Raw genomic sequence first — 20002 nt, forward strand, 5'->3', positions numbered from 1 at the left:
CGCGCGGCCCCGGCCGAGAGCGCGCCCGGGGAGGCGGGGCGTCACGGTGCCCCCGGCGAAGCCACGCCCCCTCCCCGAGGCCACGCCCCCCGCCGCGTCCCGCACCAGCGCGTCCCGCGGCGGCCATCCGCGGCCACCTGCGCTCTTCTCGGTGCGCGCTTCAAACGCTGCATTCTTTCGCTACGAAGCGAAGCGCCCGTCGGGGCCCGTTCTGGGCAGAGCCACGCGGGTGGCCGCAGGAAAAGCGCGCCCTGGTTTCTGGCAGTTCCCCATTGCGCAGCTGGAAACGCCACCTCCAAGCAGGGCAGATCGTAGGGGCATGGAGCGCCTTGGGTTGGAAGGGTCCTTAGGGACCCCGGGGAACTGCTCGGGCAACGTCTGATGTCCTCGCCCAGGCTGGGCCCTATCGTGGCTGCCAGCAGCTGCCCCAGCCCGATCGGGTTGCAGGGAGCTGTGCCAGGGCCGCTGGGGCCCCGCTGACATTCAGGTCACCTCCTGCTTTGGCTTCTGCCCCCTCCCCGCTGTCCCACAGCTGACAGTGGGATTGGGGTGCGCGTTCTGCTTGGGGAAGCGGGGGGCCGGGGGGGGGGATGGGGGTGAGCCCCCAGGTGCTGCTGGGAACGGGGGCGTGTGGGGAGAGAAGAAAGTTGTGTGCGATGGCACAGAGCGAGACGTGGGAGAGAGCAATGCTTTGAGTAATCCCCAGAAAAATAAATGCCAGAAATAGTTACTCACAAGTGCACGGAAGCAGAACCGTGCAAGTAATCCAATGGGAGTTGCAAAACTGAGGTCGGACAACCAGCGGCGGGGAGGATGGTACGTGACCTTCCACCGCACGTTCCACCCTACGTGCCAAGGCACCCCCATCCCGACCCCAAAGGGCAGCCCCTGTCCCACACGCCCAACGAGAACCACCCCAGCCTGGCCCTCCAGCCCCTGCAGGCTGTGCAGACACCGCTGGCGCTGGGGTGGGCGCTGTGCCCGGAGCTTCCAGCACCCGCCGGGACAAAGGCGCTTTGTGCAGGGCCAGTGGTGCGGCCGTGCCTCACACCCGTGCCCCGGGGAACAGGAACCCCCTGCAGCGTGTGGTTCTTGGGGTCGAGGAGAAGGCACAGCCACACGGGGACGGGAGGTAATGTTGCAGCTGTACCTCCCCTGTGAGCCCTCCGCAGCTTTCCCGCACCTCCTTCTCACCTGCACCATTCCTTAGTCCCTCTCCCAGACCTCTGACCCTCCTGCCACAAAAAAAAGTACTTCATTAGGAACAAGGCAGCCCGGCGATTCCGGCCCACAAGAAGTCACAGCACCCCAGTGGCTCTCCAGATGCTTTATTTGCTCAGCATCCACCACAGCCACCCGGGGAGAAAACAGTGGCTGACAGCGGCTGGGGCTGTTCGCTTCTGCCTTTCCAGTCTTAAAGCAGCCCCCAGAGGCACAAAGACCCTGGCAGAGGGTCTTCCAAGTCAGCCTTCTATATAAATACCCTCTCCATATCCCGTCCGACCAGCTAAGAAATGCCATCCAGCTCAAAATCCCACCCCCCCTCCTGAGAAAGGCCCCAAGCGGTCAGAGCAGAAATTCAGCACGCAGAACACACAGGCAGGGTGGGAGCTGTGCAGGAGCCGAGAGAAAAGGGAGCACCTGGAGGAGGCAAAGCCTCAGGCCTTGCGGAGGGGGGACAATTCCTAAGCCGCCTTTCAGCAGGTGATGCTTCCACATCGCTCTCACCTCTGCAATGCCCCCAGGCAGCTCCCCTCCTCCAGAAGCATCACCTGGCTGCCAGGAGACAGGCAGCAACCCGGTCCCACAGAACAGGCCGGCCCTGCACAGCACGCCGGAGGTCACGGCTTCCAGGCCACGGTGGGGCTGCGGGTCGCCCACAAGGCCCACCTCACCGGGAGTTCCCTCCCCATGCCTCAGTTTCCATCGCAGGGAAGTGGGCCCATTAGGAAGCAGAAGTGTCCTGGGTTAGTAGCATGGCCCCCCCCACCCCCCGAAGCCCCTGTGCCTGTCAGCAGCCCTGCACAGGGATGGGCCCCCCAGCTAAGCCCCATCCGGGCCGGGGCTCCCCACACCGCCGTCACTGGCTCTCAGGCAGACCCAGTGCCGCGCCGCTGCCCGGGCCGTGCTTGGAGAGCTGCCGCAGGTCCCGCACCGACCTGACGGCCCACTGGGCCAGCTCCCGCAGCACCCGCAGGCCCCGCAGCTTCTGCTCGAAGAGGCTGAGGCGTGGGGGCGCGGGGGGCTCAGAGCCCTCCTCAGCGGGGGCCCCGCGGCTCTCCAGCTCCAGCAGCTCCTCCAGGTGGTAGACAAAGGCCGAGACCTGCAGCAGCATGGCCGCCAGCGCCGGGCCCAGCTCAGCATCGGTGTCTCCCAGCAGCTCCCGCTGCTCCTCCAGCATCTGCGCCAGCAGCGTGCGGAAGGCCCGGTAGGCGGCCAGGTTGTCCAGGAGGCGCTGGGTGCCCGTCTGCTCGGCCCAGCGCTCCACTGCCGCCGTCGGCACCCCATCCACCGCCGCCACGCTGATGGAGGCGTCCAGGCCCTGCCGCTCCACCTGCGGGACAGACAGCTGGGATGGGTGCCGGGACAAAGGGGACCTCCAGCATCCCACCCTGAGGAGTCTCACGGAAGCAGCCTCCCGCCTGCACTCCCGGCCCCGAGCGCAGGGCGAACTCACGTAGATGTCCAGGAGGTCTGTGACGTCCGAGCGCATCTTCCTGGCCAGGCGGATGCCACGGCTGCACAGGTCGTGGTGCCGGAGGGTGGCTGAAGGGGTGTCTGCCGCCGCCATGGCCCAGGCGGCCGTCCCAGGCTCACGGCGCAGTGCCCGCGCAGCCCGGGGAGGACAATCCCTTGCTGAGCTGGTGCATTCCAGCCGGGAGCTCCGCTCACGCGTCCGCCGGCCCGGCTCTCCCCCTCTTCCGCGCCTGGGGCCTGGCACGACGCTGCAGATTCCCGCCTCTGGGATCAACAGCAACAGATTATTTCCCTAATTCCCCGTGCTTTGCCACTCTAAGCCCGTCGCCCAAAACGCTCTCACCCGGCAGTGACAGGCTCCTTTCCCGCGGCACAACAAGCCCCACTCTAATCCCTGGCTCAGGCCGGAGAGCGAGAAACCGCTGCCGGGAAGAGGTGAGCAGAGCCGGGACGTTGCTCAACAGCTCAGCCCAGGCAGCAGGCTGGGGCCGGAGCAGGGCGCCGCGCTGGGGACAGAGCGAGGCCCAGCTGGGGGCGAGAATACCCCGCACCCTACAGCCCGACCCCAGCAGCCACCTCTTCCCCTCTTCCTCAAGGCTGCTGGGGTCCCCCAGAGCCCCCTACCCCAGGGGTACGTCCCACAGCAGCAGCCCCTCAGCCCGAGTACCACACACAAACAGCCCTTGGGGTTGGTTTGTTTTCCTCAGTACATTTATTTTGGTTACGTGTTACCCAGATGAAAAGAAAAACAGAGTAGAAAAGCAGCTTCCCTCAGCCACCGCAGCACCACCCAGCACCAGGCCCCGCAGCCCCCATAGGGCTCCCATAACCTGCACCCATCTCATCCTACATCTCAGGGTTTTCTTGGGGCCAGGGCCCCAGCTTCCCTTCCAGGGAGGAGAACAATAAAATAAATACAGGGGAAAAAAAAATACAAAAAAAGTTTATTGCAAACTACTACAATAATTTATTGAAGCAAACTGCATGCGAGTGAAGGAGAGACACCGAGAGGAGGAGCTGCGGGAGGGCTGTGTCAGTTGTAGGGTTTCAGAGAGAGGGGGAAAGGAGTTACACCAGACTCTCCCGCACCGAGGGCGAGCAGGCTGTGGTTAGAGGACAGACAGGCAACTTGCTGAGACAGAAAAAAAAAGGGAAGCGATGAGGGCATGGGAGGGTAAGGCAGAGACCAGAGGGGTTCGGGCCAGGAGCAACGCAGGAGGCAAAGGAGCTGCTCGGTCCTGCACCCCACAGCACGTAGCAGTGCTCGGGGCAGGGGCAGGACGAGGCAGCCTCCTCGCCTCCTGGCCCAGCCCGGCATTGCGTCACCAGCTGCGAGCAAGCTCCCGACCCAAAAGCATTCATTTTAGTGTCAGAGAGCAAACCCCAATCTCTCCCATTTCATTTAGTGTTCTGTGCAAGGCTCTGCCTGCCACACGGCACTCCCCGGCGCGGTGGCAGGGCACGAGAAGCAGCTCCTAATTTGGGGGAGTCGATCCACAGCTGCCAGGAGGCACACCTCAGTGCAAGCTGCATGCTCCCCTCCTTTATTTCCCTGCATAGAAGAGCCACACTGCTGGGGGTGAACCCCCCCTCTGTGCACTGCATGGTGCCCCTTCAGTTAGCAATGCTTTCCCAAGGGAATCCCAATTAGACCCAAGCAAGAAAGCGGGCCGTGCCAGCTAAAGCGACTGCTTTTAGTGTGCTCCCACACCACCGTGCCAGGAGCCCCGCGTTCAGCCTTCCGCTCCCCCTCCAGCTCACACACACAGGAGCCACGGCACAGGAGCGGCGCGTGCCCACACCCAGGGCACGGACCAACACACAGCATCCCCGCAAACAGCAGTGCTCTGCCTCGCTCCAACACAGACTTCAATGTCAGTGGGAAGGGAAAGGGGAAATCAGGACAAGTGACCCAGTAAGCGCTGTCAGGCTTTGGGCTACAGCTGGATTTCCAGGCAGCACAGGCGACAGAGTGGGCGTTTGGAGTCGGTTTCCTGTGAAAACTTTCCAATTCAATTCCATGTTTTATTGCTGCTCTCCAGACCCCAGATACTTGACTTTGCCTGGCTGCTGTTACAGACCGGTTCTGCTGACCTCAGGCTTGGACAAAGCACTTCAGCTCTGTTCCCAGCATACAAACAACTGAAAAAAAAAACATGTAAACCAACAGAAAGCCCAGGTTATTGGTCACCTCTTCCAAACACACCAAGAATTCAAGGCCACTGAGTCTCCACACGCAGCTTCGGATAACAGAGCAAAAAAGATCCGAGCCTAAAGACCAGCCATCATTTCCTATGTAAACTCTTCCACAGGCTCTGAGCTGTCCTAACACAGCAGCAGGCAGTGACCAAACCACCCCGGGGAGCAGAGGTGGCTGTGCACAAGTGAGGGGCTCAGCGCAGCACAACCCGTAACGGAGGCGTGGACAAACCGACAGCCTCTACTCCCCCATCAGCCCACTGCCTCGGATAGACGAGCTAAAGACAACCACACCCGATCTCTTCGGAGGAGCACCACTGTCCTGGGCCATGAGAACAACGATCCTGGCTAATGCTGTCCTTCCCAGCGAGGTAAGGGAGTAAGGGGAGCAAAAAAAAGGGCTGAGCTGGGAGGGAGGGAGACGAGAGGCAGTTGTGCCGTCACTCACCTCATCCTCCTGCTAAAACGCTGCCGCAAGGACTCCTCTGCTCCTCTCTGGGGCTCTCCCTCCGCACTGGAAAGCCATGAGGTCCAACTGCAGCACGCTGCTTTCACGCCAGCTCTCCCAGCTGCTGTTACATGGCATGCGCACTCCCTACGGCTCTCCGGTGGGAAGGAGCCTACTGGGAAGCAGCCTGAACCCCTTGCCACCCCACCCACCAAGAACGTAACTAAAAAATACCGACCCTTTTATCAATAAATAAGGAATCTCGTTACCACAACACAAAAACGAAACATGTTCAAAGTGCAAATTACTGTCGTCAAACCGGGATGCTCCTCCTTGCCTCTCCCACGCAGGGCTCCCGTAGCCCCCGGGCCTCTCCAAGCAAACATGATCTATGAGCCAGGGCGTTCCCTCTGCTTCCTGCCAGGGATGGGGCCGAGTGCGGCGGGGGACAGGGACTCCTTCGCAGCCCGCCCCGCCGAGGGGGCCTAAAGTGCCGAGCCAAACTCCCAGCCCCGGGATGAAGAGTGAGACTGCGAGGACTAGAGTTGCAGCAATGCATAGAAGTGGGACCACGGGGCAAAAAGGGAGTCCTAAGAAACTTGTCCAGAGCACACCAAGTGCCTTCTAGCTTGCAAACAGGGCCAGGTCAAGGAGCCAGAAAGGCATCTGCTTCAGGGTAGAGCGAAGGGTTTCAGCCTTCCCCCTCCCTCGGAGAAATCCATCACTCAGTCCGACTTGCTCTGGTAATGGCAGCGCGCGCCCCTTTTCTGCAAAGGAGCAGTGGGAGACAGAAGTGGTTGGGAGAAAGAGGACGTGCTGTGATCCACGCTGAGGGGAGCAGACCCTTCGGTTACTTACTAGTATTTTAAGTTTTGTTTAACTTTTCTCTCTTTCAAGAAGTGTCTCCATTTTGTTTTTTGTTTTTGTTTTGTTTTGTTTTGTTTCCTTTTAAATAGAGTCCGAACAGTCCCAGCACCCACGTGCTCCCCACCCACTAGGGTCCAGTGGAGTCTGAATCTTCGATCAGCACCTCCGTGGTGGCTCCCAGGATCTCTGTGTTCATCACCAGCCCTTCAGGGTTGGCGCTGCTGCCGCTGCCTACGAAGAGCTTGCCGTCAGCCACCAGGCTCACACGCTCCGCCCCGCCGCAGTACGTCTTCGGCATCCCATCGGGGTTCAGCAGCAGGCAATCGGCCGGGGCAGCGCTGCCCAGGGGGTCAGGAAGAAGAGGGAGGCCCTGGCCATCGGTGGGCGGCGCGATGGCCTCAGGGTTAGTGCCCAGAATGTCAGTGCTGGTGATCAGGGCACCTGCGTTGGCTGCCAGTGCTTCAGCAATAAGCACTTCTGGGTGGCTTTTGGCTTTGTGGGCCACGACACTGTCCTTCTTCTCAAATTTCTTGCCGCAAATGTTGCAGGAGAACTGGTAGAAGGAGTCCGCGTCGTGTTTCTTCATGTGCCAGTTGAGGGAAGCCTTCTGCCGGCAGGTGAATCCACAGATCTCACACCTGGGGAAGGGAGAAAGGGGAGGTCACAATACAGCAACATCGGCACACGTCTGTGGAGACAGTAACGAGGCAGCCCAGGAAAAGAATGGGCTCTCATCTACGTGGGCTGTCACTGTAGTGCCAGCTCATCCAGTTATATCACTCACGCTCCTCAGATCTCTGCTGAGGCACTGCCTCAAGGACCAAGCAGCAGTTCAAACACTCCCACAGAGGTGTGTTTCAAGAGGGCCAGGACTCCACACGTAGGTTGCAGCCTTGACTTCAGAGCTGCCCCTGCACTTAATGTGCATGTATCTAAGGGTCACTCAAAGGAGGAGAGCGACAAAGGTACTCACTGCAAGGGCTTCTCGCCTGTATGGATCATTCGGTGCACTGCCAAGTTATGAGAGCTCTTAAACGCCCGGGCACAGTACTCACAGATGTAGTCCCTTTGATCTGAAAAGCAACACCAGCCACAGCATTACTCTCCCGCAGACCTGCTCCCTCTCCCTGCTTTCATACACTGCAGGTAAAGCTGCCCACGAAGCAGCAGAAGCAGAAGTGTTGGGAAGCCCTCAGGCACAGCAAAGAGGTGTCCCACAAGGCACCACAGCAGTTTGATGTGGAGAGCTATGGCGTGATAATTAACTTTTAGAAGAGTCTTAATCCATTCGGACCAATACTGAAGGAGTAGTAAGTTAGGATAAAGCTTGGCTTGTTTGATTGTCACCAATACTTGCAATGATACTTGCCAGTGGGTGAGTTAAGAACTCTATAGCCCATTTCTGTCATTTCCTTAGAAGACGGTAATGCAGAAGGGAATACTACCCTGCCACTGCTGCACATCCATACCATCTGCCTCACCTTCGCTCCCACCTCAAGCCTTGGACATTCTTCTTTTTGCCTCCCTGCCCTGTCCACCACCCCAGCGAGAAGCTGAGATCCTCTTCCCACCTCCCCATACCTGTGTGGTGCTTGGCATGCCGCAGGAGCTGCTTCTGCAGTCGGAAGAGCCGACCGCAGGAGGGATGGGGACACACATACTTCTTCTTCAGCAAGTGCTGGTACTTGATGTGATGCTGAAATAGAAAAGTGAAAGGTCATAAGCTCTCTCTTTGCATGGCAAAGGTTTGCATGGCTGAGGCACACTGATCCCAGGTGGCCCCTTAGCAGGGCATCAAACTCCAGTTGCTTACAAGACACCCTTACAGGCAGAGAAGAAAGCCCAACGAATGTAGATATCCAGTAACAGGACAGATGCAGAGACACGTGGCCTGATGCAAACTGCCATTCCCTGCCCTCACACACACACAGCATTCAAGAAATGGAAAATCCCAAATACCTGCAGGTAACGCGGGTGGGCCAGGACTGTGCCACAGCCTTCCATCTCACAGCGGACGTACTGTATCGGAGGCTTCTTCCTAGGAGGTCAGTAAGAAAATGAGCAGAGTGATCAGCTGACACATCTGAAGGGAGGACAGCAGCCAAATGAGTGAATGTGAGTGCAGCTCGGTAATGTGAGAGCAAGGGATTATTGCTCCAGTATTCCCATTGGGCTATACTGACAGACTCTGGCTAAGAGCCTCCTCTGCTCCTAGCAGGACTTGAAGGCTCACGCAAGGACTAAGAAAACCCCAGGAGATGCCAGGATCCCCAAATCCCCTGCACATTGCCATGGCAGGAATCAAGCCAGATGGGGAAGAACAGCTGGGAAGAAAGCAAACCCACAGGGAAAAAGAGGAATGAAAGCAGAGGAGCCAACACTTGCCCCCGTTTCCTTCTTTCCTTTAAGGCTGATTTCTCTATTGTGTGAGAGGTGTCTTTGAAACAATCAACAGCTCTGTGCAGGACACAAAGGAACTGAACCGAGTGGAGGGGACCACTTACCTTCTCTTGGGCAATCTCGGGCTCTTGTCATCTTTTCTTCTCCTTCCTCTCCTATAGCACATAACAGAGTTACAGACAAGATTGGAGGAGGCTTCTTTACATCAGCACTAGGCAGAGGTTTTCAACCAAGTGCCATAATACTACAGAACTCTTCTACAATCCTAGGCTGAAAAGTAACACTGCACCCAGCAACTCAGGATTAACCACCACCTGCTCTGGGTCAAAATGCCTGAAGAGTTACACCTGTGCAATAGATGGGCAGGCTCCCCTCAAGCAGGCATCACAAGCTTCACATTTTTCTTTTAGATCTGTCACTGTCCAAATCACTTGCAACCCTTGATCAAACTGAGGCCTTTCCAAGCTGCACATGAGCACACAAGATTCTGCTTTCTTAAGTTCCGGCTGTAGACAGTTAGCAAGTTATTGCCTCATTAACTGCAAGCCCAAGAAAAAAAATCAATTGAGAATAAGTTTGATGCAGATTCAGAGGAAGGCAATGTTCTCGAGAAATAAGTGCTTTATGTGGTTTGCTCTCACAAGACCTCCCATTTCCTAATGCATTTTTAATAAACATGTAATTTTGCCAACACAGTCCAGAACTGATGGAGCCCTCTATTTCCTCTGCTCTGTTGGGTAACATTTCGTGCTATGTGAAAAACAGCAGTCCCCGTGGCTAGGAAGGAGGGGATTGATGACCTAGCAGCTATTTCTCAGCCCTCTGAACTAAAGAGAGCAGCTTACACACCTGTCAGGACAAATCTATGCCCTGATCGGACCTGTGTTTACATGTACAATGTACCCTCCCAAGCAACAGCTCTGCCCAGAACACTGCGCCTGCTTGATCACACCGCTGCACCGAGACACTCAGCACGGATTGATGCATTCTTTTCTAGCCCATACCGAGACCTTTTACTGATGGCAAGACCATGCCAGTGAATAAGCTGAGCAGGCACTCGGCGTTCAAGCCAAGCATTCAGGAGCAGCACAGGTTTTCTTATGTGCAAAAAAAAAGTGCCTGATCCAAACGCCACAACGACAAGCCTCAGAAAGCCCCATGTGGCAGAAGAAAAAAAGTCTGCACAAAAATACTTCTCTCCAACATCAATCAGCCTTGCTGCAGCTTGGAAGCAGCGTGAGAAATCAAAACAAAGGTGTGCAGAGTCCCACGCCGCTGCCAGCAGAGGGAGCTCCTTTTGTTCCCATTTCTCATGGAGGACATCAAGTGCAAAAGCTGTTTTTTTCCACTGTCCCGAAGAATGGTTTTGACCCAAGCACATAAATGCAGTCTCCCTCAGCTGCAGCACTGAAGCACACCCAGGCAGGTGTTCTGAGGCTCCACTCCAAGCACCAGTGATGACCAGGCAGCTTCAGTTCATTCTCTGTTTCTCCAAAGGGAGGGATAACAGCTGTTTTTCCTGAGCTCTGCTGTATTAATCCCAAATGTACCAAGAGGAGGCTTCCCACATGACATGTATGCAGTACTCTACCTCCGGGCACACGCTGAAAGAGCTCTGGCCTTCCCAGACTGGCTTTCTAACACAGTCTAACACTGAAGAACAACACACTTCAGACAGCTGAGCCCTGTTTTTAAATAATCTCTATAGTATTTCACGCAGCGTGGCTGTATCCAGGCAGGCTGACTAAACCCCAGCATGGAAAAACACTGCCTAACTAAATGAAAACATCATCTCTTGCTCTCCCTTGCCAATCATGAGCAGGACACTAGGAAACAGTACTTCAGTCAGAACAAGAGGCTCTGCCCTATTATCTTTCAGGCCCAGAGGGGAAAAACAACAACAAAAACACTGTTGTATGCTAGCAAGAATGCAAAGTACACTGTACACGCTGGTACGTATAATTGCAGAGTTTTACTCACTTCCTTGGTGGTTCTTCATCTTCCCGAAACTCACTCTCTTCTTTTACCTCTACTTTAATCTCCTTCTGCTTCTCTTTTTCTTCTTTTCCCTTGCCAGCTTTTCTCCTTTGCTTCGGAGCTTCCCTACAAAGGCACAAACACAATGTATTACTCCAGTGTTAAGTGGTATCTATTTAAAGATACCCTCATGCCTCTCTCTTCTGCTGAGCCTCTACACCCCTGGCTTGCTGTGACTGGTTCTCCATCCACCATATTAGCACCAAGGGCTTCCTCTCCTTACATACTCTTTTTAAAGAGTACCGTCCACTCTTTACAAACAGTTAGGCAAAACTTGGATAGGAGTTCATGTTTTAATCAAATCCCACTTCTAAGCAGAAGTGGGATGGAGGCCTAAGGATGCACCTGACTGCCAACAGGGCTCTAAAAGCTTCAGACCACCAGAGAGAAAACATTCCCAAGAGGTATGGGAGACAGGAAAACACTGCACTCAATGGCAGCCACTCCATGTCAGCAACTGGCACGGTTTCTCTGGGTCACATTAAGCTAATTCAACTAAGAGGTCACAGTTGTTTTTTTAACCTGAAGACACAGTAAGTAGGTAATCTATTATACTTTTCGAGATGGGGCTTGTAGGTTTCATCTCTTGGATCATCTTTGAAGGGAACTTCTTCCTCACTAGCAAGGATCTCCTCCTCATCATCACTGCCAGGAGAAAAGGAGAACAGAGGAGTTAAGCGGCGACAACTGAAGCACTACTGCAAGAATATACATGCAACTCCCCATAGGATGGGATGAGAATTGCTGCGTGTCTTTCCCTCCTTTGCACTAAGAAGCACAGCGAGGCAGAGCAGCATCCTGCAGAGAACCCACCCAACTACAGCACTGCTGCAGAAGGAACAAAGCTTCCAGCTGAAAGGCCCACGCTGACCAAACCCAATTCTCCAATATCTCCTGACACCCGCAGCCCATCAGCAACCCAAGGTGAAAATGTGAGGGGCCAGGACTGCACGAGAGCACAGCTGCCATCCCCCTCACAGACTGTGTCACAAGCACTTGAGGAACTGTTCATACGTTGTTTTCTTGACGCTAAAAACGCAAAGAGCTGCCACAGAAAAAGTTCCCTACCTGATTCCAGCTGGAGACTGATGCTCTTCTGTGACCTCTGAAAGGAAAAGTCACCATTAGGTTTCAACCTGCGTTCGCTGCAGTGAGCTCATCTGTCTCAAGATACCTCCGCCGACATTCAGCGCCAGGAGTGCTGGTGGCAGAAGGTACTCGTGACAAAGCAGCACCGCGCCGGGAGCGGCCACAGTCACCACACAGCTCACCGACTTACACCCACACGCGGCTCCCTTCAGAGCTTCCCACGAGCTGCCTATCTTCAGGCACTTCGCACCAGTGCTCCCCACGTACCGTATTCCAGCTGGTCGGCGTTGGGTTCCGACTTGCAGACGAGCTGCAGGGAGCCGGTCTTGGACCTGGAGGCACGCGAGTTCTCGGCTTCACGCTGGCGGGCAGCGCTGGCCGACCTGCTGCTGCGCCAGCTCCTGCTGGGCCGGGCTGTGCTGACCGGAGAGCCCTGGCTGAGGGCAGGGGAAACCTCCTCCTCCTCCTTCTCTTCTTTGGGATCTGAAACACCATTGAAATCTCACCGTTAATCAAAGACCAGCTCAAAGTAGCCCCGTATTTGAAGTCACGCTTGGAGGGCCCCCTGAACACGCACCTAATCTAAAGTGTACGCTTGCTAATAACCCTGAGGAACCTGAGCTGGATGCTTCTGGTCTCGTGCTAGAGCAAAAAGCATCACCAGCACCATCACGCTGAGGTCTGTGCGTTCGTTTATTGCTTCTACAGGTGGTTTCTCTTCGGCTGATGGCTGACCTCCAAATGCATTTTGGCAGGATGAAAGAACCAACTGAAACATGTACGCAAGCAAGATCATCTCTTTAAAAATTAAAATTCCAAGTACAGTTCACCTGATCTCACTTCCTGGTGGTTGCTGGAACACCGGGCCTTAACACACCCAAATGCTTTCTGACATTTCACAAACAACACGCTAAAGGAATCCATCCTGAGGAGCTGGCCAGGCTCTGTGCTCCAGCTCCGCCACTGCGTTAGCACGCTGGCACGGGGCCTGAGCTCCAGGCTCAGCTCTCAGACACTCCTTCTCTCTGACATCCATTTGCATGGCTGTGTGGCCTTCCCCAGAGGGCAGCCAGGCACAAGAGAGAGGCTGGGCACCAAAGCCGTGTTGCTGTGCACCCCCAGAGGGCTTCAGGATGTGAGCTCCAGGCTGAACCCACACGCAGCAGGGACCAGAGGCCCCCTGAGGTCCCCTGCCCCCCTCTGCTCTTCCCTCATTTTCCACCAAACCTTTGTGATAGAACTTCTGGCACATCGCTTGTTTGGGGCCCCTCATCAGAGTTGCAGTGACCAACCTTTGACTGAAAAATCAGGTTGGAATATGGGATTCATGGGATTTACGAGGCCTCAAAACAGCAACTAAGTCTGATGTTTTACATACATAAAGCCACCTTCATTACAAAACATGAACTACGCCTTCTTTCTGCCTTCCTGGTTGTGGTGATCTCAGCACCAACTACTCTTACTTCATGCTTTTAATCCTAATTCTGAACATCCTTCGTTTCTTGAACACTAAACCAAATTCAAAGACACTTGGAAACCATTCTCCAGCACTCTCCCCATAGAGCACCACCATTCTACACACACTGCTGCCCTCGAAAGACATTCACCCCTTGGCAGGTCAGGGATTTGGCTGATTTCTTGGGAAGAGCTAATCTTTTCTACACAGTACATAGAATTGAAACAGAGCTCCATCAGAACACGTTCCTCCGAAGCACACCACAGACACAGCTCACCCAGCAATTCCGCTCCACTCCTCTGAGGCGAAGGTGTGAATGAGCCTTTTCCTGTGACACTTTCACCCCCACTTGAGCACTGTCTAGCAGATGTGTTGCTTTTCTATACATGCTGTGAATACTTCTGTACCTCTGAGAAAACGCAGTAAGAGATGCTCCCTTGACTGATTACACCTTACAGTAATTAACCTTCTTGCTATTTTCAGTCCTGCCTCGGACATCACACTTAACCTGGTGAAACCCTTCTTCTCCCACCAATGTACGTGTGCAGAAAGCCACGTGCTCCTCAGTTAGCAGGATTTGGCTCATTAGAGCAAGAAGCAAGATAAATGGAATACATGTTGCTGTTACAGATAATCAGGCTCCGTTCTTTCAACCAAAAAAGTTGCTGCTCTAATCTCTCCAGACTGAAACAGAGGGAAAAGTTGAAATGAAAAGGCTGCTGTTGACTCTGCATTTGATCACAGAATGGCCTGGGTTGAAAAGGACCACAATGATCATCTGGTTTCAACCCCCTGCTATGTGCAGGGTCGCCAACCAGCAGACCAGGCTGCCCAGAGCCACATCCAGCCTGGCCTTGAATGCCTCCAGGGATGGGGCATCCACAGCCTCCTTGGGCAACCTGTTCCAGTGTGTCACCACCCTCTGCGTGAAAAACTTCCTCCTAATATCCAACCTAAACCTCCCCTGTCCCAGTTTAAAACCGTAAACTTGTTAATACCACCAGCTCTGGCTAGCAGCAGCTGCTGCAGCAGGTCCCTGCCCTCCTGTAAGGCACCTGGAAAATGGATTGTATGCCAGCATCCTGTTACTTCCTCGCAAGCATCAACAGCAGCGATGGACACCAGGTCATAAGAACTGCAAGTCCAGGAGGACAAATAAGAGCACGGAGTGATGGATATTGAAGCACCCCCAGTGAGAAACAAATAAAAGCAGGGAGCGTTGCTTCTCAGATCAGCTGTCAGAAAGCAAATGATAGGCTTTCCTTCTGGCAGCAACCCCAGATGAAGCCCCAGCACCGCATCATTTCCCTAGTCCCATTTTACAGGGTGGGGGGGCAGCAGAAGCTGTGACTTGGCCATGCTGCTGTGCCAAGGAATGCCCCCACACTCACACTCCCTGCAACTCCCTGATACTGATGTTATCTATCTCCCTCCTTCAGTAGCCTCTGCAGAAATGAGCTGCGGGAACTGGGTGGGTGCCAGCATCTTACAGGGAATCATTCAAGAGATCTGGGGAAAACCCACGTCTTAAAATCCACCAGTCCTTCTCATCTCATCTCGGGAGCTCCTCCTACCTTGAACTCCCCTTAAACAGTAACTCTGTGACAAGCAGCTGTATGCTGAGGTGCTTTCACCACTCCACTCATCCTCCCCAACTGCCTTTCAACTACCAGCATCTAGGGCGGAAAACACACAGGTTAGCGATGGGCCTCAACTTCAGTGGGCATCAACCATCCTTCCATGATATGATCTCTCAAGAAAACATTAGACGGTGACAGAAGGGAAAACTGAGAGGCAACCAGATGCAGAGAGAGCCCTGCTGTAGTGGTTTGGAGAAGCAAATGTAAATGCTCTGGGGGAGGAGCTTACCCCAAGAACATCCATCCTCACTCAACACGCTGGTCACCATGGCACTCCTGGGAATGAACACACCCTCTTGCACACTCAGTAACTACATCCCTGGAGCACAACACACAGGGATATCCAATCAAAGAAAGCATCTTTATCTCAGAACCCATATCAGTATGTTTGATGTGTAACAGCGTTACCACAAACCAAACAAAAGGCGTAAATCCCAAAGTCCCGCAGACAAACTCATCCTTACCCTGAATCATAACCCCTAAATCATAAAGCAGGACGCTCACACTTTCAGGTGCCTTGCTTATGTGTCACCTGCAGAGACCCCATTGTGCTTTCTTTATAGGAGGCTCTTGCAAGAGCAGGGCAGCTGCTGCATCAAGTGATAAAAGCAAAGCAGTAAGCACCATGAGCATGTTTGAGTGACCGACAGAGAGGTGACAGGGCTGGAGCAATGAACACACATCCCACAGCCAACGCCTGAAGGAAAGCAAAGCCCCAGGCACGTATCAAACACTCACTGTCAAGAGCAGAAAGCCCAAACAGACTGCACTCCCCGAACACCCCCCAACAGCTCTTTCCTCAGAGAGCTTCCAGCCCTGTCTCCTGAGGACTCATTGACACAGGGGCCACACTGCTCCCTGCCTGGGGAGAGACAAGTAGGTGGCCACAGACGTGGGAGGGCCATCTTGCTTTGATACCCTACCATGGCATCTGAGAAGGGGGTTCCACCAAGCGCTGCCACGGCTCAAAGAACCGCAGGAAGCGCCCAACTCTCTGTTTGGTAATAGAAGGGCGAGGAGTGCGTTCATTAAATATATATTCCAATAATTAAAGTTATTCAGGCCTACCAAAAGTGAGAGTTGTTCCCACAAGAGCACACGGTGTCACAGAGCACCCAATGTGGCATATACTGCACAGCTACACAAGTCCATCGTTAAGCTGAGATTAAGCATTCTCCTTCTGAAAGTAGTATTCCTATAGAAACACATGAGGGAAATATTGCAAATGCGTGACCAAGCAGCCAGGAAACACAACTGCTGTGGCTGGCAGCACAGCTGCCCTCACACACACGGGCATGGCAACAACCACGCACCCTGACACACCACAGCTTTGACTTTACCCTCCCGCAATCTCCCCATCAGATGAGTGCGGATGGACCTTTGGAAAGAACACCCAGCACTTCACCTGCCCGAATCCAGAGGCTCCTCGCTGCCAGAAGCCTGGCCACGCAGGGAGAGCTGCTGTCTGCTCATACCTCACTGGGCTCCTTCACACATTTTACGCTGCAGGCCAAAAGAGGGGAGCAGGGTAGGGCTCCCCTCCTGCACACACAAGAACTGTCTGCCATGAACCTTCACCACTCTGCTTTCACGCCTTTCCAGAGATGCACAGACAAGAAATGTAATAAGCCCTTCTCCTGCTCTCACTTCCAAGGTCAGTTGGGACTCCTGGAGCTTTAAGAAGGTACTCTATCAGAGAGGCAGCAAGCCTAGGATATATGCCCCTTCCAAGAACATCCCAAGGACTGGGGTAAGAATGGGACTACTCCAATTTTTATGCTTTGGTGCATTCAAAACACTGGGAAGAACCATTAAAATATGTTCTCAGCACTTCCCTAAGCAGCACCTTCTTTCACCCAGAAGGATGAAGTTCTTACTGCACAAAAGGATGGGCAGAGCACCACGAGCAGTACACACATACACGTGGGCTCTGTGCTCAGCACGCTTCGGTTAGTTGTGCAAAACTCTGCCTTGTCAGCTAGAATTGTGACGGATCTCAGCAGCCAAGTGGGATGAAGTTATGGCGCTGTAAGAATAAAGACTTATAGAACGATAAGAACAAGAACTGAAAAGCTCCAGTAGGAAAGGTGAACCCAATCTGACAGCTACACAACCTTCCCTGTTGCTACTTCCTCTGTTATGATTCTCCCGTGCCAGACCATGTGGAAGGACAGAAGCCCTGCCACTGATTGTGCTGTTGCCGAGGCCTGCTTCATTGTGGCCATTAACACACTGCTGCCTCTCCCTCCAAAGTTTCAACAAGTTGGACTCGATGATCCTCACGGGTCGCTTCCAGCTCCCAATATCCCATGCTTCTAGGATCGCTGAGGGAGCAGCGAGGCACAAGATCCACCACTGCTGCACGCCGCGAGGCCAGAGAAGGCGAGCAGCTGCACACCCAGCCGCACACCCACACCTCTACTCAGAGCAGCCCAGCACAGAGATGAGCCCAGGTGTGCCAGCAGCTGCTCAGGGGCCGGCAGACCGCGGTGCAGCGGGCTGCGCTTCTGCTGGCAGAGAGCTACCCTAGCGGTTATGTGGGAGAACAAAGTTTCTGCGCGTCGGCACTTCCACGGCCCTGAGAGAAACCCCGGGAAGGAACCGCGTGCCCCCCCACACGGGGCTTTCTCCTCAAGGAAGCTGCGGCAGACGCGTGGCCGCCCGCACGGGAGAGCCCTGCCTTTGCGCACGGGAGACACCGGGCTCTTACCTTTGCCAGAGGCTTTATCCGTGCACCTGGGAAAACAAAAGTCGGGCGTAAGATCCGGCTCCCAACGCGCCGCGCTGCCCCCGGCCGCGCCCGCCCCTGCGGGACCACCCTCCGGCGCACCCCGTAACGCAGCCCAGAGCGGGGCCACGCGGGGCACGGGACGGGGAGGGCCGCACTCACCCAGCGCGGGGCGCTCCCTTCCTGGCGGCGGACGGCGTCTCGGCGGCGGGCTGCTCCGCGGCGGCGGGCCGGGCCCCGGGGCTGCTCCGCCGGCGCCGGGGGTACTCGGCCTTACGGCGGCGGGAGGCGGCCGCTCCGCCCGCGGCCCGGCCCCGCTCCCGGCCGCCCCTCAGCACCCGGCCGCCGCCGCCGCTCTCCTCCCCCTGCTCGGCGGTGGCGGCTGCACACGGGCGGCGGCGTCCCGATGGCGGCGGGGGCCTCTCGGCCGCGGGCGGCGGACTCCGGGCGGGCTCCTGCTGCGGCTCCTGCTGCGGCTCCTGCTGCTGCTCGGCGCCCGCCGGCTGCTCGGCGCCCGCCGGCATCGGAGCGGCGAGCGGAGGGGCAGCGTCTCCGCGCCGCTCCCGCCCGCCCCGCAAACCTCACCCCGCCCCGATCCGGGCTCTCCCCCAATCGCGGTCCGGCCTCCGTTTTCACGCGGGGCCGCCCCGCCTCCTCTCAGCGCCTACGGATCCGCGGGCAGCAGGAGAGAAAGCCCCGCCCCCCGTCCCCGCCTCCCGCGGCCCTCCCGCGCCTTTCTCCGCCGCTCGCGCGCTGACCGGCCAATAGATGCTCTACTTGCGGCAGGGCCCACCCCCACGCTGCCGCGCGGCCAATCGGCGTGCGGCTCTTCGCGCAGGCGCGGCCGCGCTCCGTCTCCCGCCTCCACCTCCTCCCTCCCTCCCTCCCCCCCCCCCTCCCTCTCCGGCCTGCCCCGCCGCGCCACCCGCCCGAGCGCGGCCCCTCCGGCTCCCGCTCCGCCGCCCCGTCGCCCGACCCGCCCGGCCGCCCGCCCGGCCCGGCTGCCGCCGCCCGGCCCTCGGCCCTCGCCGGGCTTCCTACCGCCGCCGCCGCCCGCGCCCCTCCGGCTGCCCCCGAGTCCCCTCGCCCGGCGGGCGGGATCGGGCGGGGGGGGAACCGCTCTCTCGCCCCTCGCCCCGCGCGGCCGCTCCCTGCGGACGGGATGCGGCGCCGCTCGCGGGCGCGGCGGGGCGCGGTGGCGGGCCCTGCTTGGGGGCTGTCGCTTCTCCTTTAAGAAAAAAAAAAAAACGCCCCGTCGGGCGGCGGGTGAAAGTCGGTGACAAAATGGCGGCCGGCGCAAGGGGGGCGGGGCCAGCGCGACGAGCCCCGCCCACTTCCGCCGGGTCTCCGCGCATGCGCTCGGCCTGCCGGGAGTTGTAGTCCAGCGGGGCGCTGGGGCGGCCTGGCCGGAAGTGGTCGCGGGGCACGCTGGGGGCTGCGGGCTTCCCGCCTCGGCTTCCTGCAGGGGGGTGCGTCCAACCGGCCGCCTTAGGCAGCCCTGGGCTGTCATTTGCCCTTTAATTCCGGTCCAGATACCGACAGAGAGGCTGTGGGGGTGCTCTGATAACCCGTTGTTTTGCGGAGAAGCGCGGCCTGATTCCTCTTGGCCGACGCAGCAGGCTGTGGGGAGGAGGTGTCCGTCCTGATGTGAGAGCCTGCTGTCACTCTCTGCGTTAATCGCTCCTTTGTAGGCAGGGCGTGCGGTAATGGCTTGGCCAAAGCGCTGTGTGGAGATACAGCTCAGCTCTGCACGGCTCAGCCGGCTGCACCCACCGAGCTCGAGTTCTACAGCATTACGGCTTCAGATGCTTCTTTGCAATGGAGGCCACACCGTCGCTGAGGAGACGGTCAGGTCACTGAGATGCCTAAAAATAGCCCCAGACCTCCTGCAGACGGGAAGGTTCTTTTACTTGCAAAAAAGGAAGTGTCTGACACAACAACCCTGCCTCAGAGCGACAGCACGAGGGTAACCACCCGCACCCAACTTGCCTTTGGGTGGCTCTTGTATTTCTTGCCCCAAAACACGCTGTGGGGCCTGCGGGTTGGCTCCCATGAGGCTTTTCCTGAGGCAGTGCCCTGCTGAATGTCCCCACTGTAACCAAAGCGCTGTCAGCAGTGTGGAGGTGTCAGTAACTAAATGGACCTTGGTGCGCTAGCTTGGTACAGAAGGGCTTAATTCAACCCTGGGGCTGAGCTGGTCACAAATGGTTGCCGGTTCCAAATGCCAGGGGTGAAATGGAGGAGGTGGCAGCAGAGATGCAATGCCAGGGAAGGTGGGAGGGAGATCAAAGAGATCCCCGTGGCATGGGAGGGATGGCAGAGGCGAGGCTGTAGCAGGACGAGATGTGTTCCTGCAGGAGAAGCAGCGGGGAGCCATGGGCTCTGCCAGAATGGCGAGTATCGTTTGCTCCCGTAGCTTCATAGCAGCCTTGGAACCATCC

At 56.6% G+C, this 20002-nt stretch overlaps 2 protein-coding genes across 3 annotated transcripts; both read right to left on the bottom strand.

Moving 5' to 3' along the window:
* Positions 1-1312: 1312 nt before the first annotated feature.
* Positions 1313-4288, bottom strand: CNTF (ciliary neurotrophic factor). 2 transcript variants are annotated; one of them, XM_046941525.1, is made up of 3 exons: positions 3041-4288; positions 2678-2961; positions 1313-2554 (listed from the first exon to the last, which is right to left on the bottom strand). In XM_046941525.1, exons 2-3 carry the CDS (start codon positions 2789-2791, stop codon positions 2081-2083), a joined length of 588 nt encoding a protein of 195 aa, XP_046797481.1. In that variant the 5' UTR covers positions 2792-2961; positions 3041-4288; the 3' UTR covers positions 1313-2080.
* On the bottom strand, positions 3387-18106 carry ZFP91 (ZFP91 ZFP91 zinc finger protein). The gene is made up of 11 exons (XM_015286837.4): positions 17724-18106; positions 17544-17569; positions 12005-12220; positions 11717-11753; positions 11204-11293; positions 10592-10714; positions 8716-8766; positions 8171-8249; positions 7793-7907; positions 7185-7284; positions 3387-6849 (listed from the first exon to the last, which is right to left on the bottom strand). Exons 1-11 carry the CDS (start codon positions 18083-18085, stop codon positions 6339-6341), a joined length of 1710 nt encoding a protein of 569 aa, XP_015142323.3. The 5' UTR covers positions 18086-18106; the 3' UTR covers positions 3387-6338.
* Between the last annotated feature and the right edge of the window lie 1896 nt (positions 18107-20002).

Source organism: Gallus gallus, chromosome 5 (assembly GCF_016699485.2).
Source record: "Gallus gallus isolate bGalGal1 chromosome 5, bGalGal1.mat.broiler.GRCg7b, whole genome shotgun sequence".
NCBI lineage: Eukaryota > Metazoa > Chordata > Aves > Galliformes > Phasianidae > Gallus > Gallus gallus.